The 24,544-nt window shown below is 44.6% G+C and overlaps 1 protein-coding gene across 1 annotated transcript in view; it reads left to right on the top strand.

Moving 5' to 3' along the window:
• Positions 1 to 24,544, top strand: part of col27a1a (collagen, type XXVII, alpha 1a) — a 365,335-nt gene that overhangs the window by 34,350 nt on the left and 306,441 nt on the right. The window contains exon 4 of the mRNA XM_045688056.2: positions 4,824 to 4,877. Coding sequence (XP_045544012.1) covers positions 4,824 to 4,877 — 54 coding nt within the window. The remainder of the gene's footprint in view (positions 1 to 4,823; positions 4,878 to 24,544) is intronic.

Below are 24,544 nucleotides of genomic sequence, written 5' to 3'. Positions count from 1 at the left end.
CATCAATGTGACGCGTTGCATTCAGGCCAAAGTGTTCAATCTTGGTATCATCAGACCAGACAATCTTGTTTCTCATGGTCTGAGAGTCTCCCTGGGGCCGTCCAAGCGGGCTGTGATGTGCCTTTTACTGAGGAGTGGCTTCCGTCTGGCCACTCTACCATAAAGGCCTGATTGGTGGAGTGCTGCAAAGATGGTTGTCCTTCTGGAAGGTTCTCCCATCTCCACAGAGTAGAGCTCTGTCAGAGTGACCATCGGGTTCTTGGTCACCCACCTGATCAAGGCCCTTCTCCTCCGATTGCTCAGTTTGGCCGGGCGGCCAGCTCTTTGAAGAGTCTTGCTGTTTCTAAACATCTTCCATTCAAGAATGATGGAGGCCACTGTGTTCTTGGGGACCTTCAATGCTGCAGACATTTTTTGGTACCCTTTCCCAGATCTGTGCCTCGGGACAATTCTTTCAATCTCATCGCTTGGTTTTTGCTCTTGACATTCACTGTCAACTGTGGGACCTTATATAGACAGGTGTGTGCCTTTCCAAATCATGTCCAATCAATTGAATTTATCACATGTGGACTCCAATCAAGTTGCAGAAACATCAATGGAAACAGAATGCACCTGAGCTGAAATTCAAGTCTCATAGCAAAGTATATGAATACTTATGTAAATAACGTAATTTTTTTTTGTACATTTGGAAAAAAATTACGATTTTCGCTTTGTCATTATGGTGTATGGTGTTTATTTAATAGATTTTTGAATAACATAACTAAATGTGGAAAAAGTCCAGGGGTCTGAATATTTTCCGACTGCACTGTCCGATGTTTTACATACACTACCATTCAAAAGTTTGGGGTCACTTAGAAATGTCCTTGTTTTTGAAAGAAAAGCACATTTGTTGTCAATTAAAATAACATCAAATTGATCAGAAATACAGTGTATGTCACGACTTCCACCGAAGTCGTTTCCCCTCCTTGTTCGGGCTGCGTTTGGCGGTCGGCGTCACCGGTCTTCTAGCCATCGTCGATCCATTTTTCATTTTCCATTTGTTTTGTCTTGTTTTCCTACACACCTGGTTTCCATTTCCCTCATTATGTGATGTGCTGTTCCCCCCATGTCTTTGTGTGGGATTGTTTGTTGTAAGTGCTTGTGCACTTGTTTACTGGTGCGCGTCGGGTTTTTGTACCCATATTCTGTTGTATTTTTATTTTGTTGGTTTTTGGATTAAACTGCTCCGGGTCCTACCTAGTTCTCCTACCTAGTCCCTTTACAGAATCCCACACCGGTAAAGGAGGTGCAGCGGTTTCTAGGGTTTGCCAATTACTACCGGAGGTTTATCCGGGGTTCTGGTCAGGTGGCGGCTCCCATTACCTCACTGCTGAACCGGTACGTTTGCAGTGGTCGGCTGAGGCGGACAGGCCTTTTGGTCACCTGAGGGCTCTGTTTACCTCGGCTCCCATGCTGGCTCATCCAGATCCCTCTTTGGCATTCATAGTGGAGTTGGACGCGTCCGAGGCTGGGATAGGAGCCGTGATCTCTCAGCGCTCAGGTACGCCACCGAAGCTCCGCCCCGGGCCTTCTTCTCGAGGAAGCTCAGCCCGGTGGAACGGAACTATGACGTGGGGACCTGGAGCTGTTGGCTGTCGTCAAGGCTCTGAAGGCGTGGAGACATTAACTTGAGGGGGCTAAACACCCTTTTCTCATCTGGACTGACCACCGCAATCTGGAGTACAACCGGGCGGCGAGGAGACTGAACCCTCGCCAGGCAAGGTGGGCCATGTTTTTCACCCGTTTTGTTTTCACCCTCTCTTACAGATCAGGTTCCCATAACGCCAAGGCAGACGCACTGTCCCGGCTGTATGACACAGAGGAGCGGCCCATGGATCCCACCCCCATACTCCGGGAGTCCTGCCTGGTGGCGCCGGTAGTGTGGGAGCTGGACGCGGACATTGAGCAGGCGCTATGTGCAGAGCCCACTCCCCTCCAGTGTCTCGCTGGGCATCTGTACGTTCCGTCTGCTGTCCGTGACCGGCTGATCTATTGGACCCACACGTCACCCTCCTCTGGTCATCCAGGTATCGGTCGGACGGTGCGCTGTCTGAGTGGGAAGTACTGGTGGCCCACTTTGTCTAAGGATGTGAGGGTTTATGTTTCCTCCTGCTCAGTGTACGCCCAGTGTAAGGCTCCTAGGCACCTGCCCAGAGGTAAAGCTACACCCCTTACCCGTTCCACAACGGCCGTAGTCGCACCTGTCGGTGGATTTCCTTACTGATGTTCCTCCCTCACAGGGTAACATCACGATCCTGGTCGCTGTGGACCGTTTTTCGAAGTCCTGCTGTCTCCTCCCTCTGCCCGGTCTCCCTACGGCCCTACTGACTGCGGAGGCCTTGTTTACCCACGTCTTCCGGCACTACGGGGTGCCTGAGGACATAGTGTCTGATCGGGGTCCCCAGTTCACTTTGAGGGTCTGGAAGGCGTTCATGGAACGTCTGGGGGTCTCGATCAGCCTTACCTCATGTTTTCACCCCGAGAGTAACGGGCAGGTGGAGAGAGTGAACCAGGATGTGGGTAGGTTTTATTGCCAGGACCGGCCGGGGGAGTGGGCGGCGTTCGTGCCCTGGGCAGAGATGGCCCAGAACTCGCTCTGCCACTCCTCCACTAACCTCTCCCCCTTCCAGTGCGTACTGGGGTATCAGCCGGCTCTGGCTCCTTGGCATCAGAGTCAGACCGAGGCTCCTGCGGTGGACAACTGGTTTCGGCACGCGGAGGAGACATGGGACGCCGCTCATGTTCACCTTCAGCGCACCGTGCTGTGCCAGAAAGCCAGTGCAGACCGTCACCGCAGTGAGGCCCCGGTGTTCGCACCGGGGGACTGGGTCTGGCTCTCGACCTGAAACCTATCCCTCCGCCTGCCCTGCCGGAAGCTGGGGCCGCGGTTTGTGGGGAGATTGAACGAGGTTAGTTACAGATTACATCTTCCCCCCAATTACCGTATTAACCCCTCGTTCCATGTGTCTCTCCTCAGGCCTATGGTGGCTGGCCCGCTCCAGGAGTGAGGTGCGGGAGGTTCCTCCGCCCCTTCTTGACATCGAGGGGGCCCCGGCGTATTCCGTTCGCTCCATACTGGACTCGAGGAGTCGGGCGAGGGGCCTTCAGTACCTTGTGGAGTGGGAGGGGTACGGTCCGGAGGAGAGATGCTGGGTTCCGATGGAGGACCTGTTGGTCCCTTCAATGCTGCGGGAGTTCCACCGTCTCCGTCTGGATTGCCCTGCACCTCGCCCGCTGGGTCTCCCCCGAGCCCAGTGTCGGCTCGCTGCTGGAGCCACGCGTCAAAGGGGGGTACTGTCACGGCTTCCGCCGAAGTCGGTCCCTCTTCTTGTTCGGGCGGCGTTCGGCGGTCATCGTCACCGGTCTTCTAGACATCGCCGATCCACCTTTCATTTTCCATTTGTTTTGTCTTGTTTTCCTACAACCTGGTATACATTCCCTCATTACATGTTGTGTATTTAACCCTCTGTTCCCCCCCATGTCTGTGTGTGTAATTGTTTATTGTTGAGGTTGGCACACTTCTGGCTGGTTTGCGCCGGGTTTATTTTATTACCCATGCTTTGTGGCAGCCTGTACTTTGTATTTGTGTTTGTGTACTTTGTGCTGCCTCACTGGTTTGTTGGGCATTTGTTTTGTGACGCAGTTGGATTCTGTGCAAATGATTGCCTTAGTAAAGTGCTTTGTCCACTCATCTCTGCTCTCCTGCGCCTGACTTCGATGCACCAGCTTCACTCAACTCTTGACAGGTAGTCAGCTGGAACGCATTTCAATTAGCAAGTGTGCCTTGTTAAAAGTTAATTTGTGGAATTTCTTTCCTTAATGCATTTGAGCCAATCAGTTGTGACAAGGTAGGGGTGGTACACAGAAGATAGCCCTATTTGGTAAAAGACCAAGTCCATATTATGGTTAGAACAGCTCAAATAAGCAAAGAGAAACAACAGTCCATCATTACTTTAAGACATGAAGGCCAGTCAATCTGGAAAATTCCAAGAAATTTCAAGTTGCAAAAACAATAAAGCACTATGAAGAAACTGGCACTAGCACTATGAAGAAAGGAAGACCCAGAGTTACCTCTGATGAGGAGGATAAATTCATTAGAGTTAACTGCACCTCAGTTCGCAGCCCAAATAAATGCTTCACAGAGTTCAAGTAACAGACACATCTCAACATCAACTGTTCAGAGGAGACTGCGTGAATCAGGCCTTCATGGTCGATTTGCTGCAAAGAAACCAGTACTAAAAGGACACCAATAAGAAGAAAGACTTGCTTGGGCCAAGAAACACAAGCAATGGACATTAGACCAGTGGAAATCTGTCCTTTGGTCTGATGAGTCCAAATGTGAGACTTTTGGTTCCAACTGCCGTGTCTTTGTGAGACGCAGAGTAGGTGAACGGATGATTTCTGTATGTGTTGTTCCCACTGTGAAGCATGGAGGAGGAGGTGTGATGGTGTGGAGGCCAACAAGTGCTCAGCATATGTGTAAACTCCTTCAAGACAGTTGGAAAAGCATTCCTCATGAAGCTGGTTGAGAGAATGCCAAGAGTGTGCAAAGCTGTCATCAAGGCAAAGGGTGGCTACTTTGAATAACTTTTTTGGTTGCTACATGATTCCATATGTGTTATTTCATAGTTTTGATGTCTTCACTATTATTCTACAATGTAAAAATGAAGAAAAACCTTTGAATGAGTAGGTGTGTACAAACATTTGACAGGTACTGTATATCTTTTTTTTCTTATTTTATTATTTTTACTGAATGTGTGTGTGCTTTTTCTCCCACCTTCCAGGGCCCTCCAGGACCACCAGGGAAGTCAGGCACACCAGGGAAGAGGGGTCCTCAGGTAAGCCTCTATTTCATCTCCCTGTCCCCAGTGTTGTTTGTTTGATTGTCTGTCTGCTCCACTCTGTTAGCCAAGCTGTTTCACCTCTCTCCTTATACATCCCCTCTACCTCTCTTCCCCTCTCCCCCTCCATCCCCAGGCCTGCTAACCTAACATAGAAATAACAGATCTCAGATCTCTGCTCTGAAATATAGTTCTGTGGGTATAGTGATGGAACTGGTCATATAAGCAAATAAGATATGTTGACTAGTCAAATCAATATTCCTTGGCTTACTGTGTGCATTAGTGTATGCTCAACGTGGTGTTATGACGGTTGCTGCCACTGCATCAGAGGTCCAAACAAACACACATTAATCACCCCCCCCCCCCCCCCCCCAGGGAGGTAAAGGGGCTCTGCTACTCAGACACACCACCACACCCTTCGTATGCATTGCAGTCAGATTGACCCTAATAAGTGTAGGGCTAAGAGCGTTGACCTCGAACCCCCAGGCATAAACAGGAACACTCAGATAAAGAGACCTTTGAAAAGACTACCTATCTGACAGGATGCCTAACAAAACCTCTAAACACAGAGGAATCTTAATGTGGGAGAGATAGAGAGAGAGACTAGTTAATCCTGTGGTAATAACAACATATTTCACGGTTTTGGATAACATACAATGATGTATAATGCCAATCTACCAACGGGACTCATCAGAGACCTTCTGTTCTAGTATCAAGGATATACTCTGCTCTTGCTCATGTGAAAAACATGAGAGTGAGATGAGATGGGGGTGCAGAAAGAGAGAAGGGGTGGGGGTATAAAAAGAGAGATGAATAAAGACAGACAAAGAGAGAGAGATTGAAATAGAGACACAGAGAGACCGGGAGAAATACTAGTTGACTCTTTGGTAATAACAACATATTTGGATAAGAGCGTCTGCTAAATGACGTAAATGTAAATGTAACTGTTTTGGATAACATACAATGATGTATAATGCCAGTCTACCAGGGGGACACATCAGAGATCATAACAAAAACACAATCACTTAATTGGGGCATCCAGAACTAGCTATATATATAGGTCACACTGACCTCAGCCACTGTGGAGACAGCTGCTTGTCTCTCCTCTGATTCATTTTACATCTCTTGCAAGTCCCATAAATGACAATGTGTAAAATACACACAACTTTTTTATTATGTGTTTATGAACATCATATCAACTTTGCACAGCACTTTAACAACTGTGTCAATCCTATCAAAAGATGAGTACTCACATTTTGTGATACAGTGAAGTGGCACAGTGTTTCTTTCTTTTCTACATCGAGGTCTGTCAAGGTTCTGTCAATTCTCCTACAGAAAAAATACATTTGGCATATTAGGATTGTGAGCATGTCCGTCCCAGAGAAAGCCACAATCGGCAATCTGTTCAGTGTTTTGGGCTAACTGGGTGACAGTTGCTAGCTACATTTTCAAGTCAGCTCGCCAGCGAATGAACTTGACTTAAACTAACGTTACCTCTAAATTACAAGATAATGGCCGTTAATTTCTTAACGGTAGCTAGCTAGCAATATGGACTTTGGTGCTTGTGCAGTGGAAACATGTTATATGCTAAACATGTGTATTCTAGCTAGCTAGCTAAGGTAGGTTGTAATCAAATGTTAACACTCACCGTAATTTCCATCTTGTCCAAGTGTATTTGTGAACTCCATCTCTGTCGTTCTTCTGTGTTAGTGGAACACTTTCTTTTCGGCATAGTTAGTCTAATTCGTAACGACAATCCCTACCTTAGCTTTAGAGAGCTAGCTAGCGGCGCCTTTTTTGCCTATATTTTGCGAGTCCCTTTATTTACAGTGGGGGGAAAAAGTATTTGATCCCCTACTGATTTTGTACTTTTGCCCACTTACAAAGAAATTATCAGTCTATAATTTTAATGGTAGGTTTATATGAACAGCGAGAGACAGAATAACAACAAAAAAATCCAGAAAAACGCATGTCAAAAATGTTATAAAATGATTTCCATTTTAATGAGGGAAATAAGTATTTGACCCTCTCTCAATCAGAAAGATTTCTGGCTCCCAGGTGTCTTTTATACAGGTAACGAGCTGAGATTAGGAGCACACTCTTAAAGGGAGTGCTCCTAATCTCAGTTTGTTACCTGTATAAAAGACACCTGTCCACAGAAGCAATCAATCAATCAGGCACCATCCCCACCGTCAAACATGGAGGTGGAAACATTATGCTTGGGGGTGTTTTTCTGCTAAGGGAGCAGCGGTCTTAGGTGAATGGGGCTGAAATGGCTTGGGGGATCCCATGCTGCTGACCAACAGTTTCACCCACCTGCTTCCAGAGATTCCTGCTATTTCATCCTCTACCCTGACTCCAGCCCAGGGGTCTCTACCACATGTACTACAGCCGGCTCTGGTGTACAGGACATTACAAGGCTGCTTCTGACCTTTCTATGACAGATGCTGGGAGCTGATGCTGTTGTAGTCCATGTGGGGTCAAATGACATCAGGAGGGCTAGCTTGGAACATCTGAAAATTGATTTTAAAGAACTAATTCTAGCATTGAATGATTCCAAAATGTGGCCAATCATTTCAGACCCAGTACCATTCAGCAGGCTACTGGCATTGCACATCTGGCTAAAAGATTACTGTAGCTCTATTGGAATCACTTTTATAGATATCTTTGGTTTAGATTGTCAGTCATCCTACCAGGGTAGTTACAAAATGCGCAGGAACGAAATCATCAACATGTACTGATCACATCTTTACTAATGCTGCAAAAATGTGCTTTAAAGCAGTATCCAAATCCATTGGATGTAGTGATCACAATATAGTAGGCATATCTAGGAACACCAAAGTTCCAAAGGCTGGGCCTAATATAGTGTATAAGTGGTCATACACTACGTTTTGTAGTGATTAAAGTAAAGAATATTTGCTGGTCTGTGGTGTGTAATGAGGAGCAACCAGACACTGCAGAGTGAGTGTGGAAGAGGTTAAAAAATTATTGTTGTCTATCAACAATGACAAGCCTCTGAGGTCTTACAATCTGGATGGAAATTTACTGAGGATAATAGCAGATGATATTGCCACTCCTATTTGCCATATCTCCAATTTAAGCCTACTAGAAAATGTGTGCCTTCAGGCCTGGAGGGAAGCAAAAGTCATTCCGCTACCCAAGAATAGTAAAGCCCCCTTTACTGGCTCAAATAGCCGACCAATCAGCCTGTTACCAACTCTCAGTAAACTTCTGGAAAAAATGGTGTTTGAACAAATACAATTGAGCAAGTTGAGGTCACTAAGCTGCTTGGAGTAACCCTGGTTTTAAACTGTCATGGTTAAAGCATATTGATACAATAGTAGCTAAGATTGGGAGAAGTCTGTCCATAATGAAGTGTTGCTCTGCCTTCTTAACAACACTATCAACAAGGCAGGTTCTACAGGCCCTAGTTTTGTCACACCTAGACTACTGTGGTCAGGTGCCACAAAGAGGGTCTTAGGAAAATTGCATTTGGCTCAGAACAGGGCAGCAGGGCTGGCCCTTAATTAAAAGTACATAGAGCGCTAACGTTAATGATATGCATGTCAATCTCTCATGGCTCAAAGTGGAATAGAGATTGACTTCATCACTGCTTGTTTTTGTAGACAAGCTGAATATACCGAACTGTCTGTTTAAACTACAAGCACAAAGCTTGGACACTCATGCATACCCCACAAGACATGCCACCAGAGGTCTCTTCACAATCCCCAAGTCCAGAACAGACTATGGGAGGTGCACAGCACTACATAGAGCCATAACTACATGAAACTCTATTTCACATCAGGTAACTGATGCAGCAGTATAATCAGGTAAAAAATACACCTTATGGAACAGCGGGGACTGTGAAGAGACACACACAAAAGGTACAGACACAAGCATACCCATACATTGTAATATTGTGGTTTTATCCATTTTGTATTGTACATTTTGCATTGTAGATATGTAGTCGTGTAATAATGTTATATGATGTACTGTTTATATTTTGTTTTAAATGTAATGTAAGAGCTTTAATGTGTTTGGACCCAAGGAAGTGTGCTAATGGGGATCCCTAATAAATAAATAAAACATATATATACTGCTCAAAAAAATAAAGGGAACACTTAAACAACACAATGTAACTCCAAGTCAATCACACTTCTGTGAAATCAAACTGTCCACTTAGGAAGCAACACTGATTGATAATAAATGTCACATGCTGTTGTGCAAATGGAATAGACAACAGGTGGAAATTATAGGCAATAAGCAAGACACCCCCAATAAAGGAGTGGTTCTGCAGGTGGTGACCATAGACCACTTCTCAGTTCCTATGCTTCCTGGCTGATGTTTTGGTCACATTTAAATGCTGGCGGTGCTTTCACTCTAGTAGTAGCATGAGACGGAGTCTATAACCCACACAGGTGGCTCAGGTAGTGCAGCTCATCCAGGATAGCACATCAATGCGAGCTGTGGCAAGAAGGTTTGCTGTGTCTGTCAGCGTAGTGTCCAGAGCATGGAGGCGCTACCAGGAGACAGGCCAGTACATCAGGAGACGTGGAGGAGGCCGTAGGAGGGCAACAACCCAACAACAGGACCGCTACCTCCGCCTTTGTGCAAGGAGGAGCAGGAGGAGCACTGCCAGAGCCCTGCAGAATGACCTCCAGCAGGCCACAAATGTGCATGTGTCTGCTCAAACGGTCAGAAACAGACTCCATGAGGGTGGTATGAGGGCCCGACGTCAACAGGTGGGGGTTGTGCTTACAGCCCAACACCGTGCAGGACGTTTGGCATTTGCCAGAGAACACCAAGATTGGCAAACTCGCCACTGGCGCCCTGTGCTCTTCACAGATGAAAGCAGGTTCACACTGAGCACGTGACAGACGTGACAGAGTCTGGAGACGCCGTGGAGAACGTTCTGCTGCCTGCAACATCCTCCAGCATGACTGGTTTGGCGGTGGGTCAGTCATGGTGTGGGGTGGCATTTCTTTGGGGGGCCGCACAGCCCTCCATGTGCTCGCCAGAGGTAGCCTGACTGCCATTAGGTACCGAGATGAGATCCTCAGACCCCTTGTGAGACCATATGCTGGTGCGGTTGGCCCTGGGTTCCTCCTAATGCAAGACAATGCTAGACCTCATGTGGCTTGAGTGTGTCAGCAGTTCCTGCAAGAGGAAGGCATTGATGCTATGGACTGGCCCGCCCGTTCCCCAGACCTGAATCCAATTGAGCACATCTGGGACATCATGTCTCGCTCCATCCACCAACGCCACGTTGCACCACAGACTGTCCAGGAGTTGGCGGATGCTTTAGTTCAGGTCTGGGAGGAGATCCCTCAGGAGACCATCCGCCACCTCATCAGGAGCATGCCCAGGCGTTGTAGGGAAGTCATACAGGCACGTGGAGGCCAAACACACTACTGAGCCTCATTTTGACTTGTTTTAACGACATTACATCAAAGTTGGATCAGCCTGTAGTGTGGTTTTCCACTTTAACTTTGAGTGTGACTCCAAATCCAGACCTCCATGGGTTGATAAATTAGATTTCCATTGATTATTTTTGTGTGATTTTGTTGTCAGCACATTCAACTATGTAAAGAAAAAAGTATTTAATAAGATTATTTATTTCATTCAGAGCAGTGCATATATACATACACAAGCTTGACACACCTGTATTTGGGGAGTTTCTCCCATTCTTCTCTGAAGATCCTCTCAAGCTCTGTCAGGTTAGATGGGAAGCGTCGCTGCACAGCTTTTTTCAGGTCACTCCAGAGATGTTAGATCGGGTTCAAGTCCAGGCTCTGACTGGGCCACTCAAGTACATTCATAGACTTCTCCCGAAGCGTTATCTTGGGTGTGTGCTTAGGGTCATTGTCCTGTTGGAAGGTGAACTTTCTCCCCAGTCTGAGGTCCTGAGCACTCTGGAGCATGTTTTCATCAAGAATCTCTCTGTACATTGCTCCATTCAGCTTTCCCTCGATCCTGACTAGTCCCCTCCCAGTCCCTGCCGCTGAAAAACATCCCCACAGAATGATGCTGCCACGACTATGCTTCACCGTATGGATGGTGCAAGGTTTCCTCCAGATGTGACGCTTGGAATTCAGGCCAAAGAGTTCAATCTCGGTTTCATCAGACCAGATAATCTTGTTTCTCATTCTCTGAGTCCCTTAGGTGCCTTTTGGCAAACTTCAAGTGGTCTGTCATGTTCCTTTTACTGAGTAGTAGCTGCAGAGATGGTTGTCCATCTGGAAGGTTCTCCCATCTCACAGAGGAACTCTGGATCTCTGTCAGAGTTACCATCGGTTTCTTGGTCACCTCAGTTTGGCTGGGCGACCAGCTCTAGGAAGAGTCTTGGTGGTTCCAAACTTTTTCCATTTAAGCATGATGCAGGCCACTGTGTTCATGGGGACCTTCAATGCTCCAAAAATGTTTTGGTACCCTTCCCCAGATCTGTGCCTCGACACAATCCTGTTTCGGAGCTCTACAGACAATTCCTTCGACCTCATGGCTTGGTTTTGTGCTGACAGGCACTGTCAACTGTGGGACCTTATATAGACAGGTGTGTGCCTTTCTAAATCATGTCCAATCAATTGAATTTACCCCAGGTGTACTCAAATCTAGTTGTAGAAACCTCTCTAGAATGGTCAATGGAAACAAGATGCACCAGAGCTCAATTCGAGTCTCATAGCAAACGGTCTGAATAATTATGTAAATAAGGTATTTTTCATAATCTCCTTTTTTTATGCACTCTGGACATGCTTTGTTAGTTCCCAACTTGCTCACGACCATCATGTCCTAATGGTCTGGTAGTCAGGGCTCTATTGTTCCTCTAACCACTCTGACATCAATGCAAATGCAATAGAAAATCATATCAAACACTTATCATCAAAAGCTCACCTCACTGTGATGATCAATTTGAAGAAAACTTCAACAGCAGGTTGAAACTGAGTGGGAATCATGGTCATTGTGGATGTTGTTTCAAAGCCTAACACAATGAAATGGACAGTGTTTTCTAAGGTGAGGATTCATTCAGAACACCCATACACATACAGTATTAGAGCTTATGCATACACAAAGGCTTATGAGCCCAAGCATGAAAAGCAACTTGAATAAAACAATCATTCTAAATTGAAAATCATTTTACATATTTGTAAATACAAGATTAAATAGAGAATAGTTTGATGGGTGAAAATATGATAACTTGGTGAGGGAACAGCTGTGCAGCCTGAGGCTACTTTCTCAAATCATCAACAGCCAATAGTCGCATCATGCAGCCCATATATGTTTTGATTTGTAAGACATTCTAAGGTTTGTATCAGTCACAACTAAAGTTGCCAAATAACTTTAAATCTAGCAAATAGGACTTGTTTTATGCTCAACATAGCCACTCCATATGCGCCCTCGCTCCAGAATGGGAAATATATCCTTTCTATTTTATTCAGATAAGTTCAATTATATTCTTGTTACTATAAAATCATATAATATAAAATAATGCCACGGGACTTATAAGCATATCTTGTCAGCTAAATTAATAACAAGCCTACAGCTTACGGTGTGGAGCATAGCCAGATGCTATACATACAGTAGGTCAATTTATATTCTGTTCTTTGGAAATACACTGCTCAAAAAAATAAAGGGAACACTTAAACAACACAATGTAACTCCAAGTCGATCACACTTCTGTGAAAACAAACTGTCCACTTAGGAAGCAACACTGATTGACAATAAATTTCACATGCTGTTGTGCAAATGGAATAGACAACAGGTGGAAATTATAGGCAATTAGCAAGACACCCCCAATAAAGGAGTGGTTCGGCAGGTGGGGACCACAGACCACTTCTCAGTTCCTATGCTTCCTGGCTGATGTTTTGGTCACTTTTGAATGCTGGCGGTGCTTTCACTCTAGTGGTAGCATGAGACGGAGTCTACAACCCACACAAGTGGCTCAGGTAGTGCAGCTCATCCAGGATGGCACATCAATGCGAGCTGTGGCAAGAAGGTTTGCTGTGTCTGTCAGCGTAGTGTCCAGAGCATGGAGGCGCTACCAGGAGACAGGCCAGTACATCAGGAGACATGGAGGAGGCCGTAGGAGGGCAACAACCCAGCAGCAGGACCGCTACCTCTGCCTTTGTGCAAGGAGGAGCAGGAGAAGCACTGCCAGAGCCCTGCAAAATGACCTCCAGCAGGCCACAAATGTGCATGTGTCTGCTCAAACGGTCAGAAACAGACTCCATGAGGGTGGTATGAGGGCCCGACGTCAACAGGTGGGGATTGTGCTTACAGCCCAACACCGTGCAGGACGTTTGGCATTTGCCAGAGGACACCAAGATTGGCAAATTCGCCACTGGCGCCCTGTGCTCTTCACAGATGAAAGCAGGTTCACACAGCACGTGACAGACGTGACAGAGTCTGGAGACGCCGTGGAGAACGTTCTGCTGCCTGCAACATCCTCCAGTATGACCGGTTTGGCGGTGGGTCAGTCATGGTGTGGGGTGGCATTTCTTTGGGGGGCCGCACAGCCCTCCATGTGCTCGCCAGAGGTAGCCTGACTGCCATTAGGTACCGAGATGAGATCCTCAGACCCCTTGTGAGACCATATGCTGGTGCGGTTGGCCCTGGGTTCCTCCTAATGCAAGACAATGCTAGACCTCATGTGGCTGGAGTATGTCAGCAGTTCCTGCAAGAGGAAGGCATTGATGCTATGGACTGGCCCGCCCGTTCCCCAGACCTGAATCCAATTGAGCACATCTGGGACATCATGTCTCGCTCCATCCACCAACGCCACGTTGCACCACAGACTGTCCAAGAGTTGGCGGATGCTTTAGTCCAGGTCTGGGAGGAGATCCCTCAGGAGACCATCCGCCACCTCATCAGGAGCATGCCCAGGCATTGTAGGGAGGTCATACAGGCACGTGGAGGCCACACACACTAATGAGCCTCATTTTGACTTGTTTTAACGACATTACATCAAAGTTGGATCAGCCTGTAGTGTGGTTTTCCACTTTAATTTTGAGTGTGACTCTTAATCCAGACCTCCATGGGTTGATAAATTGGATTTCCATTGATTATTTTTGTGTGATTTTGTTGTCAGCACATTCAACTATGTAAAGAAAAAAGTATTTAATAAGATTATTTCTTTCATTCAGATCTAGGATGTGTTGTTTAAGTGTTCCCTTTATTTTTTTGAGCAGTATACATTTTCACCATATCATAATGTTGTTTTATACCTGATTAAAATAAATAATATATTTATTGTGATGGTGTATATGAAATGCATTTATTTTGCATGAAAATAACTGGCTGACAAAATGTCATGACCTCCACAGCTCTAGTCGGGGTGGTATGCAAGTTGGAGTGAGTCTACGGTAGGGCTGTGGCGATCATGGAAATGTGTCACATGGTGACTGTCAAGCAAATAACTGCTGGTCTCATGGTAATTGACCGTTAATTAACATTAAAACATTTAGCATATCCTAGCTTTCACGCATAGCCAACAAACCGCTGATGCAGACCTTTGGAACATCTACAGTTTAAAAAGTCTAATAAATCCATGTAATTTAGCCTACACATCACAATAAATCCATGTATTTATTTTAGAAAGGTCTAAAGAAACATGATATGAAGAAAATGTAGTCTATTTCAGAAGAACAGAATAATAAACTCTGTGTTGTCCTAATGTTAGGCCCTTATCTGGCTATGACATATGGCTGTCGTTCATTAAGGAGACAAGATTTGCTTAGAATTCCGTGGCATTATTTTATATGATTTTATAGTATGAAGAATACAATTGAACATAGCTGAATAAAATCTAAATAATATTTTCTCAACGATTTGAAGGAGTGCGCACGTGCGTTTATTCTCTGTTGAGCAGTTAACAAAGAAAGGTCCTCATATATGCTTATTTTAAAGTTATTTATGCAATTGTAGTTGTGATACATACAGTAGCAGTCAAAAGTTTGGACAAATCTACTCATTCAAGGGCTTTTCTTTATTTTTACTATTTTCTACCTTGTAGAATAATAGTAAAGACATCAAAACTATGAAATAACACATATGGAATCATGTAGTAACCAAAAAAGTATTTTATATTTGAGATTCTTCAAAGTAGCCACCCTTTGCCTTGATGACAGCTTTGCACACTCTTGGCATTCTCTCAACCAGCTTCATGAGGTAGTCACCTGGAATGCATTTTCAATTAGCAGGTATCTCCTTGTTAAAAGTTAATTTGTGGAATTTATTTTCTTCTTAATGCATTTGAGCCAATCAGTTGTAGGGATGGTATACAGAAGATAGCCCTATATGGCAAACGACCATATTATGGCAAGAAAAGCTCAAATAAGTAAAGAGAAATGACAGACCATCATTACTTTAAGACATGAAGGTCAGTCAATCCGGAAAATTTGAAGAACTTTGAAAGTTTCTTCAAGTGCAGTTGGAAAATTCATCAAGTACTATAATTAAACTGGCTCTCATGTGGAACGCCACAGGAAGGTAAGACCCAGTGTTACCTCTGCTGCAGAGGATACGTTCATTAGAGTTAACTGCACCTCAGATTGCAGCCTAAATAAATGCTTCACAGAGTTCAAGTAACAGACACATCTCAACATCAACTGTTCAGAGGAGACTGCGTGAATCAGGCCTTCATGGTCAAATTGCTGCAAAGAAACCACTACTAAAGGACACCAATGGAAGAAGAGACTTGCTTGGGCCAAGAAACATGAGCAATGGACATTAGACCGGTGGAAAACAGTCCTTTGGCCTGATGAGTCCAAATGTGAGATTTCTGGTTCCAACTGCCGTGTCTTTGTGAGACGCAGAGTAGGTGAACAGATGATTTCCGTATGTGTGGTTTCTTCAAGTGCAGTCAGAAAAACCATCAAGCGCTATGATGAAACTAAAACTGGCTCTCATGAGGACCGCCACAGGAAAGGAAGACCCAAAGTTACCTCTGCTGCAGAGGATAAGTTCATTAGAGTTAACTGCACCGTCATGTTCAAATTGCTGCAAAGAAACCACTACTAAAAGACACCAGTAAGAAGAAGATTCTTGCTTGGGCCAAGAAACGCGAACAATGGACATTAGACCGGTAGAAAGTAGATGAACAAGTAGGTGAACAGATGATCTCTGCATGTGTGGTTCCCACCGTGGAGCATGGAGGTGATGGTGTGGGGGTGCTTTGCCTGTGACACTGTCAGTGATTTATTTAGAATTTCAAGGCACAGTTAACCAGCATGGCTACCACAGCATTCTGCAGCGATACTCCATCTGTTATGCGCTTAGTGGGACTATCATTTGTTTTTCAACAGGACAATGACCCAAAACACACCTCCAGGCTGTGTAAGGGCTAATTTGACCCAGGATAGTGATTGAGTGCTGCACCAGATGACCTGGCCTCCACAAATCACCAGACCTCAACCCAGATGAGATGGTTTGGGATGAGTTGGACAACAGAGTGAAGGAAAAGCAGCCAACAAGTGCTCAGCATATGTGGGAACTTCTTCAAGACTGTTGGAAAAGCATTCCTCATGAAGCTGGTTGGGAGAATGCCAAGAGTGTGCAAAGCTGTCATCAAGGCAAAGAGTGTCTACTTTGAAGAGTCTCAAATATTTCCCGGGGCATCCCCTTTGGGTGGCCATAATGCCCCCCAAAACCTGCCTTTTGCTGCCAGTTGCCGTTGTGCCCTTGGGTTGAATATAATAATTATAATTCCCTCTCCCGGCTGCGTGCTCCAAAGCACTTCTCACTCACATGGCTCTGTCAGATAGCTCAATTCTTATTAGACTGTGCCTGTCACATGATCGGGTCTTTCTCACAGGCTACAAGTGAAGACAGACATTGGGGACGCAACTGTGCGCATCCAATTCTGAGGCGCATATTGAAGATGTTGGAAGAGCTGTCCACATTTGCCAACAAGATGAGTAGGCCTAATGAACAGCAAAAGCGCAAGCCTATGTCAATCTACTATCCCCCACAGTACAAAAGTTTACCTATTCTATTCCGTGCAAAAAATAAATATTCCAAACATAGTCTGGGACAGTTGTAGGATGTGATAGAACCCAAATTAATACAAACACTAGCATCAAAAACATTTTTTTTATGCAATGAGGCTGATGCAACAGATCAGAACCTTTTAGCTTTAAATGTTGCAAACTATTAGGCTATTTCTTAACATTATAAGCGCAGCAAAGCCACACGGCAGTAGGCTATAAGCACAAATGTTCCAAAATGCAAACAATTAGTGGGAAAACAAGCATGTATTGCTTTTATTATAAAGGTGCATTTTTATGGTGAAAATTATCTTCCCCACATTTGAAACTCACGCATTGCATATGTATGCCAGTTTGGCTCTACACCCGTTGTAAAGCAAATTAATGTGCTTAATTTTAAGAGGTTATTTGGCCAGTTTAGTTTTGATACAAACCTTATCAAAACATGTAGGCCCAGGGCTAGGCTACATGAGATGTGTGACTATGATTTGAAAAGGTCGCAAAAAAAGGCATGCACTGTTTCTTGCCTTACTGCACACAAGCTGGGCATCGTTCACAAGTGATAATATATAATTCACATTTGATAGGCTAATATTGTCATCCATCAGACTATTCTTGATTTAATCATGTCTTTACGTATATTAAATAATATATGTGTGAAATTTGTTTTGATTTAGAATAAGCCATTATCATGCACCTGTCTTGAAACAGGGGCAGGGGGGAAAAAGACATCATCTATGCACTTAAATAGCGAATCAAGGATGCTTTTCCCGTGGTTAATTTTCATGCCAGCCATGTAGGTTATACTCCTGTTGTAAAGAGAAACAATGTGCTTAATATTAGGAAAGTTGAGAAATAAATATAGTAGGCCTAGCCTATAGAAAGGTGATGGGGATACTCCTCTTTTTAATAGAGGCCATCACTCTGTTTTCTCACACAATTTTATAACCTATAGAAATGTTACACAACATGAGCTCATGGGCTCTCATGAAGTGTTTGATTAGATTTTCGATTACATTTGCATTGATGTCGGAGTGATTAGAGGGCCATAGAGTGCTGAGTACCAGGCAGTTAGCAAGTTTGGTAGGTTACTAATGACCATCAGCAGCATCAGAGCTTGGAGAAGCCTAATTACCGTGACTAAACGGTCACGTGGAATTTGACTGCCGTCATGACTCGTGACTGCCGGTGTGGCGGTAATACGGTCACCGTAACAGCCCTAGTCTAGGGTGTCTTGGATGATGGAGTTGATGTGTGCCATAACCAGCCCTTCAAAGCACGTCATTGAGTTATTCAGAACAGGAATGATGGTGTTCAGCATAAGACATGTGGGGATAACAGACTGGGAGATATTGAAAATAACAGTGAATATGCCTGCCAGCTGTTCTGTGCATTCTCTGACAACACACCCTGGAATTCTGTTCGGCCCTGTGGCCTTGCGAAGGATTAAAGACCTTACTCACATCGGCCTCTTTGAGCGAGATCACCCAGTCCTCTGGGGGCCCTCACGCATGGCACGGCGTTGTTATTGTCGAAGTGTGCATAAAATGCATCGAGTTCGTCTGGTAGAGAGGCATCTTTGGGCAGATCACGGCTGGTTCTTCCTTCGTAATCTGTAATGAACTGTAGCCCCTGCCACATGAGGCGGGCGGTGGAGCCTGTGTAATATGATTCCACCTTATTCCTACATTGTCCTTTTGCTCGTTTGATGACTCTGCGGAGGACGTAGCGAGACTTCTTGTACTTGTTCCTGTTCTCAGCCGTAGCCTCAGGGTTGTCTGCGATAGCCCTGTGTGCAGTAGCCCTGTCCGTTATTTTAGCGCCAACCTCAGTGTTAACTAAGGGTTTTGATTGGGGAAGCAACTAACCTTGACTGTGGGACAACGTCGCCGACGCATTTCCTAATGAAGCCGGTGACTGAGGTGGCTAGCTTGTCGATGTTATCGGCAGGGTCTCAAAACATATTCCTTTATAATTATATTTGATTTAATATTCCAATCACCGCTAGCAAAGCAGTCCTGTAGCATAATCTCTGATTCTGATTACCATTTGTCAACGGAACGAGTCACGGGTATGTCCTGTTTGAGCTTCTGCTTGTTAACTGGAAGCAGGAGTATGGAGTTGTCATGTCTTTGGCTGTGCCGGATTAAGTGATATGACATGCTAACCTATAAAATCCTTTCTCTGTAATTAATATTACCTGATTAAGCTAATCATGTAAATGTAATTAACTAGAAAGTCGGGGCACCACGGAAGAACGTTTATAGAGCCGTTATCTTCCGAATAAACTCTTAAAATACTTAGTAATATTTTACATCGATAGCAGTCAATATTAACCCTCATCTTATTTTCAGTCTCATAATGAAAGTTGTAAATTCTTGGCTATCTTCACGAACCCTGGCTAACAAGTTGAATCAGCAATACAAAATTGGGTTTAGTTATTTATTTACTAAATACCTAAACTAATCACACAGAATTACAAATACACAGAATACAAATTATGTCATACAGAAAACATCCCTGGTGGACGGAACCTGTATGATGGCTGGTTACACAAAGGAAAGGGGGTTGGGCTTGAATGAAAGAGAGGGAAGACTTAGGAACAAAGAAACAGCAGCTATGCTATCGTAAATACATTATCTTATGCATTACTAAATTACCGCCCATTTGGAAAAGGAAAATGCAATAAATATTTACTCTGAGCTGCGCTTCGGTAGATTGGTCGTAGATGTTGGCCAACAGATCTTCCTGTCCTCGGAAGAATGTCTCTGGTGGTAAATTGGATACGTGGTGGTATCTTTGTCTGTCTGTTAGACTGGATCCGTCGTCCGTCCTTTCCTAGCCCCCGTCTACAGCGGCCGCTGCTAACTCAACGGCTAGGAAGTATCACTTCTGTAGTGAATAAGCTCAAAGTTCATACCATTCGCCACCAAAGCTCACGCCGAGGTTGGCTTAGTTCTGTACTTGACGTGTGTCCTTCTAACGTAGAGGCTGCAGACCTCACGTACTGGAACATTGGTTATCTTTTCGTCAAAGGCTTATATAGTGGAGAGGGGGAAGGATGTGTTTCATCGTTTATAACCCCTGTCTCTTCACAGGGGTGGGCCACTGATCAAGCAGGGCACTTTCCTTATGAAAACCCAATTCTCTCATTTGGAAGCTAAAATTACATTTAATCTCCTAACAAACAATTTCAATATCAAACATTTCAATTGCATAACAATTCCATGTGACTCTGATAACTAGAGGGTGTATACTTTCCCAGGTACAGTTTATGTCGTCCTGTCATCAGTCATAATGTCTCAGATGACAACCGAACTGACATCCATACTCATAACGTTCCAAAGCATATTTCCAACTGGTTTTATTACCAAAATATGGTTCCTTTACCCATTTGTTTGATGTTCCCAGACTCCCTATATTTAACAGGACAGCAGTCCTTCAGTAGGGTCAGAAAGAGAGGGGAAGGGAGAAAGGTATTTATGGGGGGGTCATAAACCTTACCCACAGGCCAACGTCATGACAGAGTCATGATCTGATTTGCTGAATGGGGGATGAGGGAGGGCCGTGTATGCTTGCTTGTGGGTAGAGTAACAGTGGTCTAGGACTTTTATGCCCTTAGGGGCAAAGGAGACGTGATGATGGAAGTTGGGCATCACTTGTCCTAATGATGCCAAATTAAAATTAAAACAGCCCCCGGGTCCAGGTTTTCCTGCTTGTTTATAGCTTTGTACAGTTCGTAAAGTGCCAGCTTGTTATTTTTCTTGTACTGTGGTGGAATGTATACAACATTCACGATAACAGCTGAAAATTCACTGGGAGGTAGAATATTGCAGTTACGAGAGTCCCGTTGGTATCAAATCCATGATCGGAGGTCATCATCTTATTATAAAGTGTTATTGGCCAATAGAATGGAGCGAAGAGGTAGCCAGTTTTCACTTCACCTTAATCTCGCCAGTACTCCACCTCTCCTGCCTCTAACACATGCGTTTCCTCTTGGATACCACGAAAAATGGGTCGGAATTACAGAAAGAGTCCAGGGTAGATGACTCAAAGTTGAAGCCAGAATTTAGGTAACTAACTGCCGATCTGATGTTCAAAATTTATTGCTGGTTCTAAGAAATTATAGCGGATACATTTTGTGAAAATAAAGTAAAAATAAATGTCAAAATTATCACAAAATAGAAAAGTTTGGTCTGAGCCATCATATTTTGTTAGTAATTCTTGTTTCTTCTTGTTAATTGTTGTTACTTTATACTGAACAACAATATAAACGCAACATGCAACAATTTCAATGATTTTACTGAGTTACAGTCAATCAGTCAATTTAATTAAATTCATTAGGCCCTAATCTATGGATTTCACATGACTGGACAGGGGTGCAGCAATGGATGGGCCTGGGAGGGCATACGCCCACCCACTGGGGAGCCAGGCCCAGCCAATCAGAAAGAGCCCTTTTGTGAGGAAAAACTCAGTCTCAGACTCCTCAGTTTCATCAGCTGTTCGGGTGGCTGGTCATAGACGATCCCGCAGGTGATGAAGCCAAATGTGGAGGTTCTGAGCTAGAGGGGGTTACATGTGGTCTGCGATTGTGAGGCCGGTTGAACTTACTGCCAAATTCCCTAACACCACGTTAACATTAAATTCTCCGGCAACATCTCTGGTAGACATTCCTGCTGTCAGAATGCCAATTGCACACTCCCTTAAAACTTGAGACATCTTTGGCATTGTGTTGTGTGTCAAAACTGCACATTTTAGTGGCCTTTTATTGTCCCCAGCAGAAGGTGCACCTGTCTAAGGATCATACTGTTTAATCAGCTCCTTGATTTGCCACACCTGTCAGGTGGATGGATTATCTTGTCAAAGGAGAGATGATCACTAGCAGGTATATAAACGAATTTGTGCACAACATTGGAGAGAAATAAGCTTTTTGGGCATCTGGAAAATTTCGGAGATCTTTTTATTTCAGCTCATGAGACATGGGACCAACACTTTACATGATCAGGATATTTGAGGTATTATTGTTATTATTATAATATCCAAAATCGTATACTGGCGTTCTTATATTTTCCCTCTTTATAGGGTAAGAATACCACATTATTTATTTAGCTCTACAAGCTGGTGGATTTTGGCTTTAGAGAATGATTTTATGAAGCATGGCTTTAAAGCATTTCGGACCCTTGTCTCTCTCTGTGTGTGTGTGTTTGTTTGTGTATTACGGTGGCGTGAGAGAGCAGAGGGGGCAAATGCAGTGAAAACTATTCCTGAGCCTCCAGAGGGTAAATTACACCTCTGGTCTGACTACAGTGGGCTCTGTAATTAACAGGTGCCTTGGATCCTGCGTGCACACACACACACACACACACACACACACACACACACACACACACACACACACACACACACACACACCACACACACACACAGGTCTGGTGTCAGTAATGACGCTTCCCCTTGTAGCGGGGAGGGCTTTTTTGGCACCAGTTCATACAGAATTACTTTTATATTGGCCAAATACAGTACATTCAAACTGTCTTTACAACATGTTGTATCAATTTAAACCATCTTTACTGCGTGCCCTATTAAAATATGACAGCCTGAAATATGTGCTATATTCTATACATTGTTTGGGTATCAGAAACAGGAAGGACGTTACCGTAATTTCCGGACTATTAAGCGCACCTGAATATAAGCCGCACCCACTGAATTTTAAAAAAGTATTATTTTGAACATAAATAAGCCGCACATGTCTATAAGCCGCAGGTGCCTACCGGTACATTGAAAAAAACTTTACACAGGCTTTAACGAAACACGGCTTGTAACAAAAATAAATTACGACCCTGCCTCACACAGGAAGCGGCGCAGGTCCTAATCCAGGCACTTGTCATCTCCCGTCTGGATTACTGCAACTCGCTGTTGGCTGGGCTCCCTGCCTGTGCCATTAAACCCCTACAACTCATCCAGAACACCGCAGCCCGTCTGGTGTTCAACCTTCCCAAGTTCTCTCACGTCACCCCGCTCCTCCGCTCTCTCCACTGGCTTCCAGTTGAAGCTCGCATCCGCTACAAGACCATGGTGATTACCTACGGAGCTGTGAAGGGAACGGCACCTCCATACCTTCAGGCTCTGATCAGGCCCTACACCCAAACAAGGGCACTGCGTTCATCCACCTCTGGCCTGCTGGCCCACCTACCTCTGAGGAAGCACAGTTCCCGCTCAGCCCAGTCAAAACTGTTCGCTGCTCTGACACCCCAATGGTGGAACAAGCTCCCTCACGACACCAGGACAGCGGAGTCAATCACCACCTTCCGGAGACACCTGAAACCCCACCTCTTTAAGGAATACCTAGGATAGGATAAAGTAATCCTTCTAACCCCCCCCCCCCTCCCCTTAAAAGATTTAGATGCACTATTGTAAAGTGGTTGTTCCACTGGATACCATAAGGTGAATGCACCAATTTGTAAGTCGCTCTGGATAAGAGCGTCTGCTAAATGACTTAAATGTAAATGTAAATGTAATGAGGGTGACAAAATGACTACGGTAATCAGAATGATGGGAAGCTTGAGAGCGCTCTATTTAATCTAAACAGTAAACAAAAAAGTTGTTTGACTTTAACCCGTTCGGCAATTTCATTGGTCTAATGAAAGCTTCATGCCGGCAAAAAACTGAGCACGTCACAGAATGTGTTTTTTTGAGAAAAAAAAAATTGAAAGCGGGAAAAATCCATATATTAGCCGCGTCATTGTTTAAGCCGCGAGGTTCAAAGCCTGAGAAAAAAGTTGCGGCTTATAGTCTGGAATTTATGGTAGTCTTTCACATTTAAAAACCAACTAAATGTATTTTACATTGAGGTTGAAAATATATACCGTGTGGTATTGTTAAAGGCCTACAGCTGAAGTAGAGGGCACTAGTAATATTTTTATACCTGAACGGTAGGTAGACACTGCCAGAACTTGAAACATTTGGACCTATTTGAACACTTAAGTTTGTCCAGTTTTAGACCAAGTGCTAATCTTAGGGAGTAGGTTTCATTGTTACCAAAGTTACCACCGTTGACGCCCTGGCTCCCAGTTCAGAGGTTGCGGTTTTCCAGTCTTGTATCCCAGTAGCCTCTAGCTAGCTGCGTGCCCCGCCCTGGAATTGTCCTAATTCGACACCTGCCATGTGAGATGAGAGACAATAAGATGGCATGCATACAGTACCAACTGCAAGACTCAAGTGCCAATGGCTAGAACCAATGGTGCCAACTAATACTACCAAAACTGAGTTGAACTGCTGGCCTATTTGAGGCATGTAATTCAACATTTGAAGGCTACACCACCCTTACTGTAACAAGCCTCTAGCTAAAGAAAGGGCCTACCAACAGCAGCTAGACAATGACTCTGCGTGTGTCTGCGTGTGTCTGCGTGTGTGTGTGTGTGTGTGTGTGTGTGTGTGTGTGTGTGTGTGTGTGTGTGTGTGTGTGTGTGTGTGTGTGTGTGTGTGTGTGTGTGTGTGTGTGTGTGTGCGGAAAAAATGAGTGGACTCTGAATTATATCAGGTAGCAGACCTAGCTAGGCCACACACCCTTAGTGACTTGAAATCTCTTACTGAAATAAGAAAAGGGCACTGAGGCTCTCCCTGAAGGAATCAGAGATGGGATTTATGAGGTGACTGAGAGAGAAGAGAAAGAGGGGGGGGTGTAGT

The sequence above is a fragment of the Salmo salar genome, chromosome 01 (genome assembly GCF_965601325.2).
Source record: "Salmo salar chromosome 01, fSalSal1, whole genome shotgun sequence".
Classification (NCBI taxonomy): Eukaryota; Metazoa; Chordata; class Actinopteri; order Salmoniformes; family Salmonidae; genus Salmo; species Salmo salar.
Note: the sequence above shows the minus strand (reverse complement) of the source record. Positions and strands in the feature narration are given on the sequence as shown.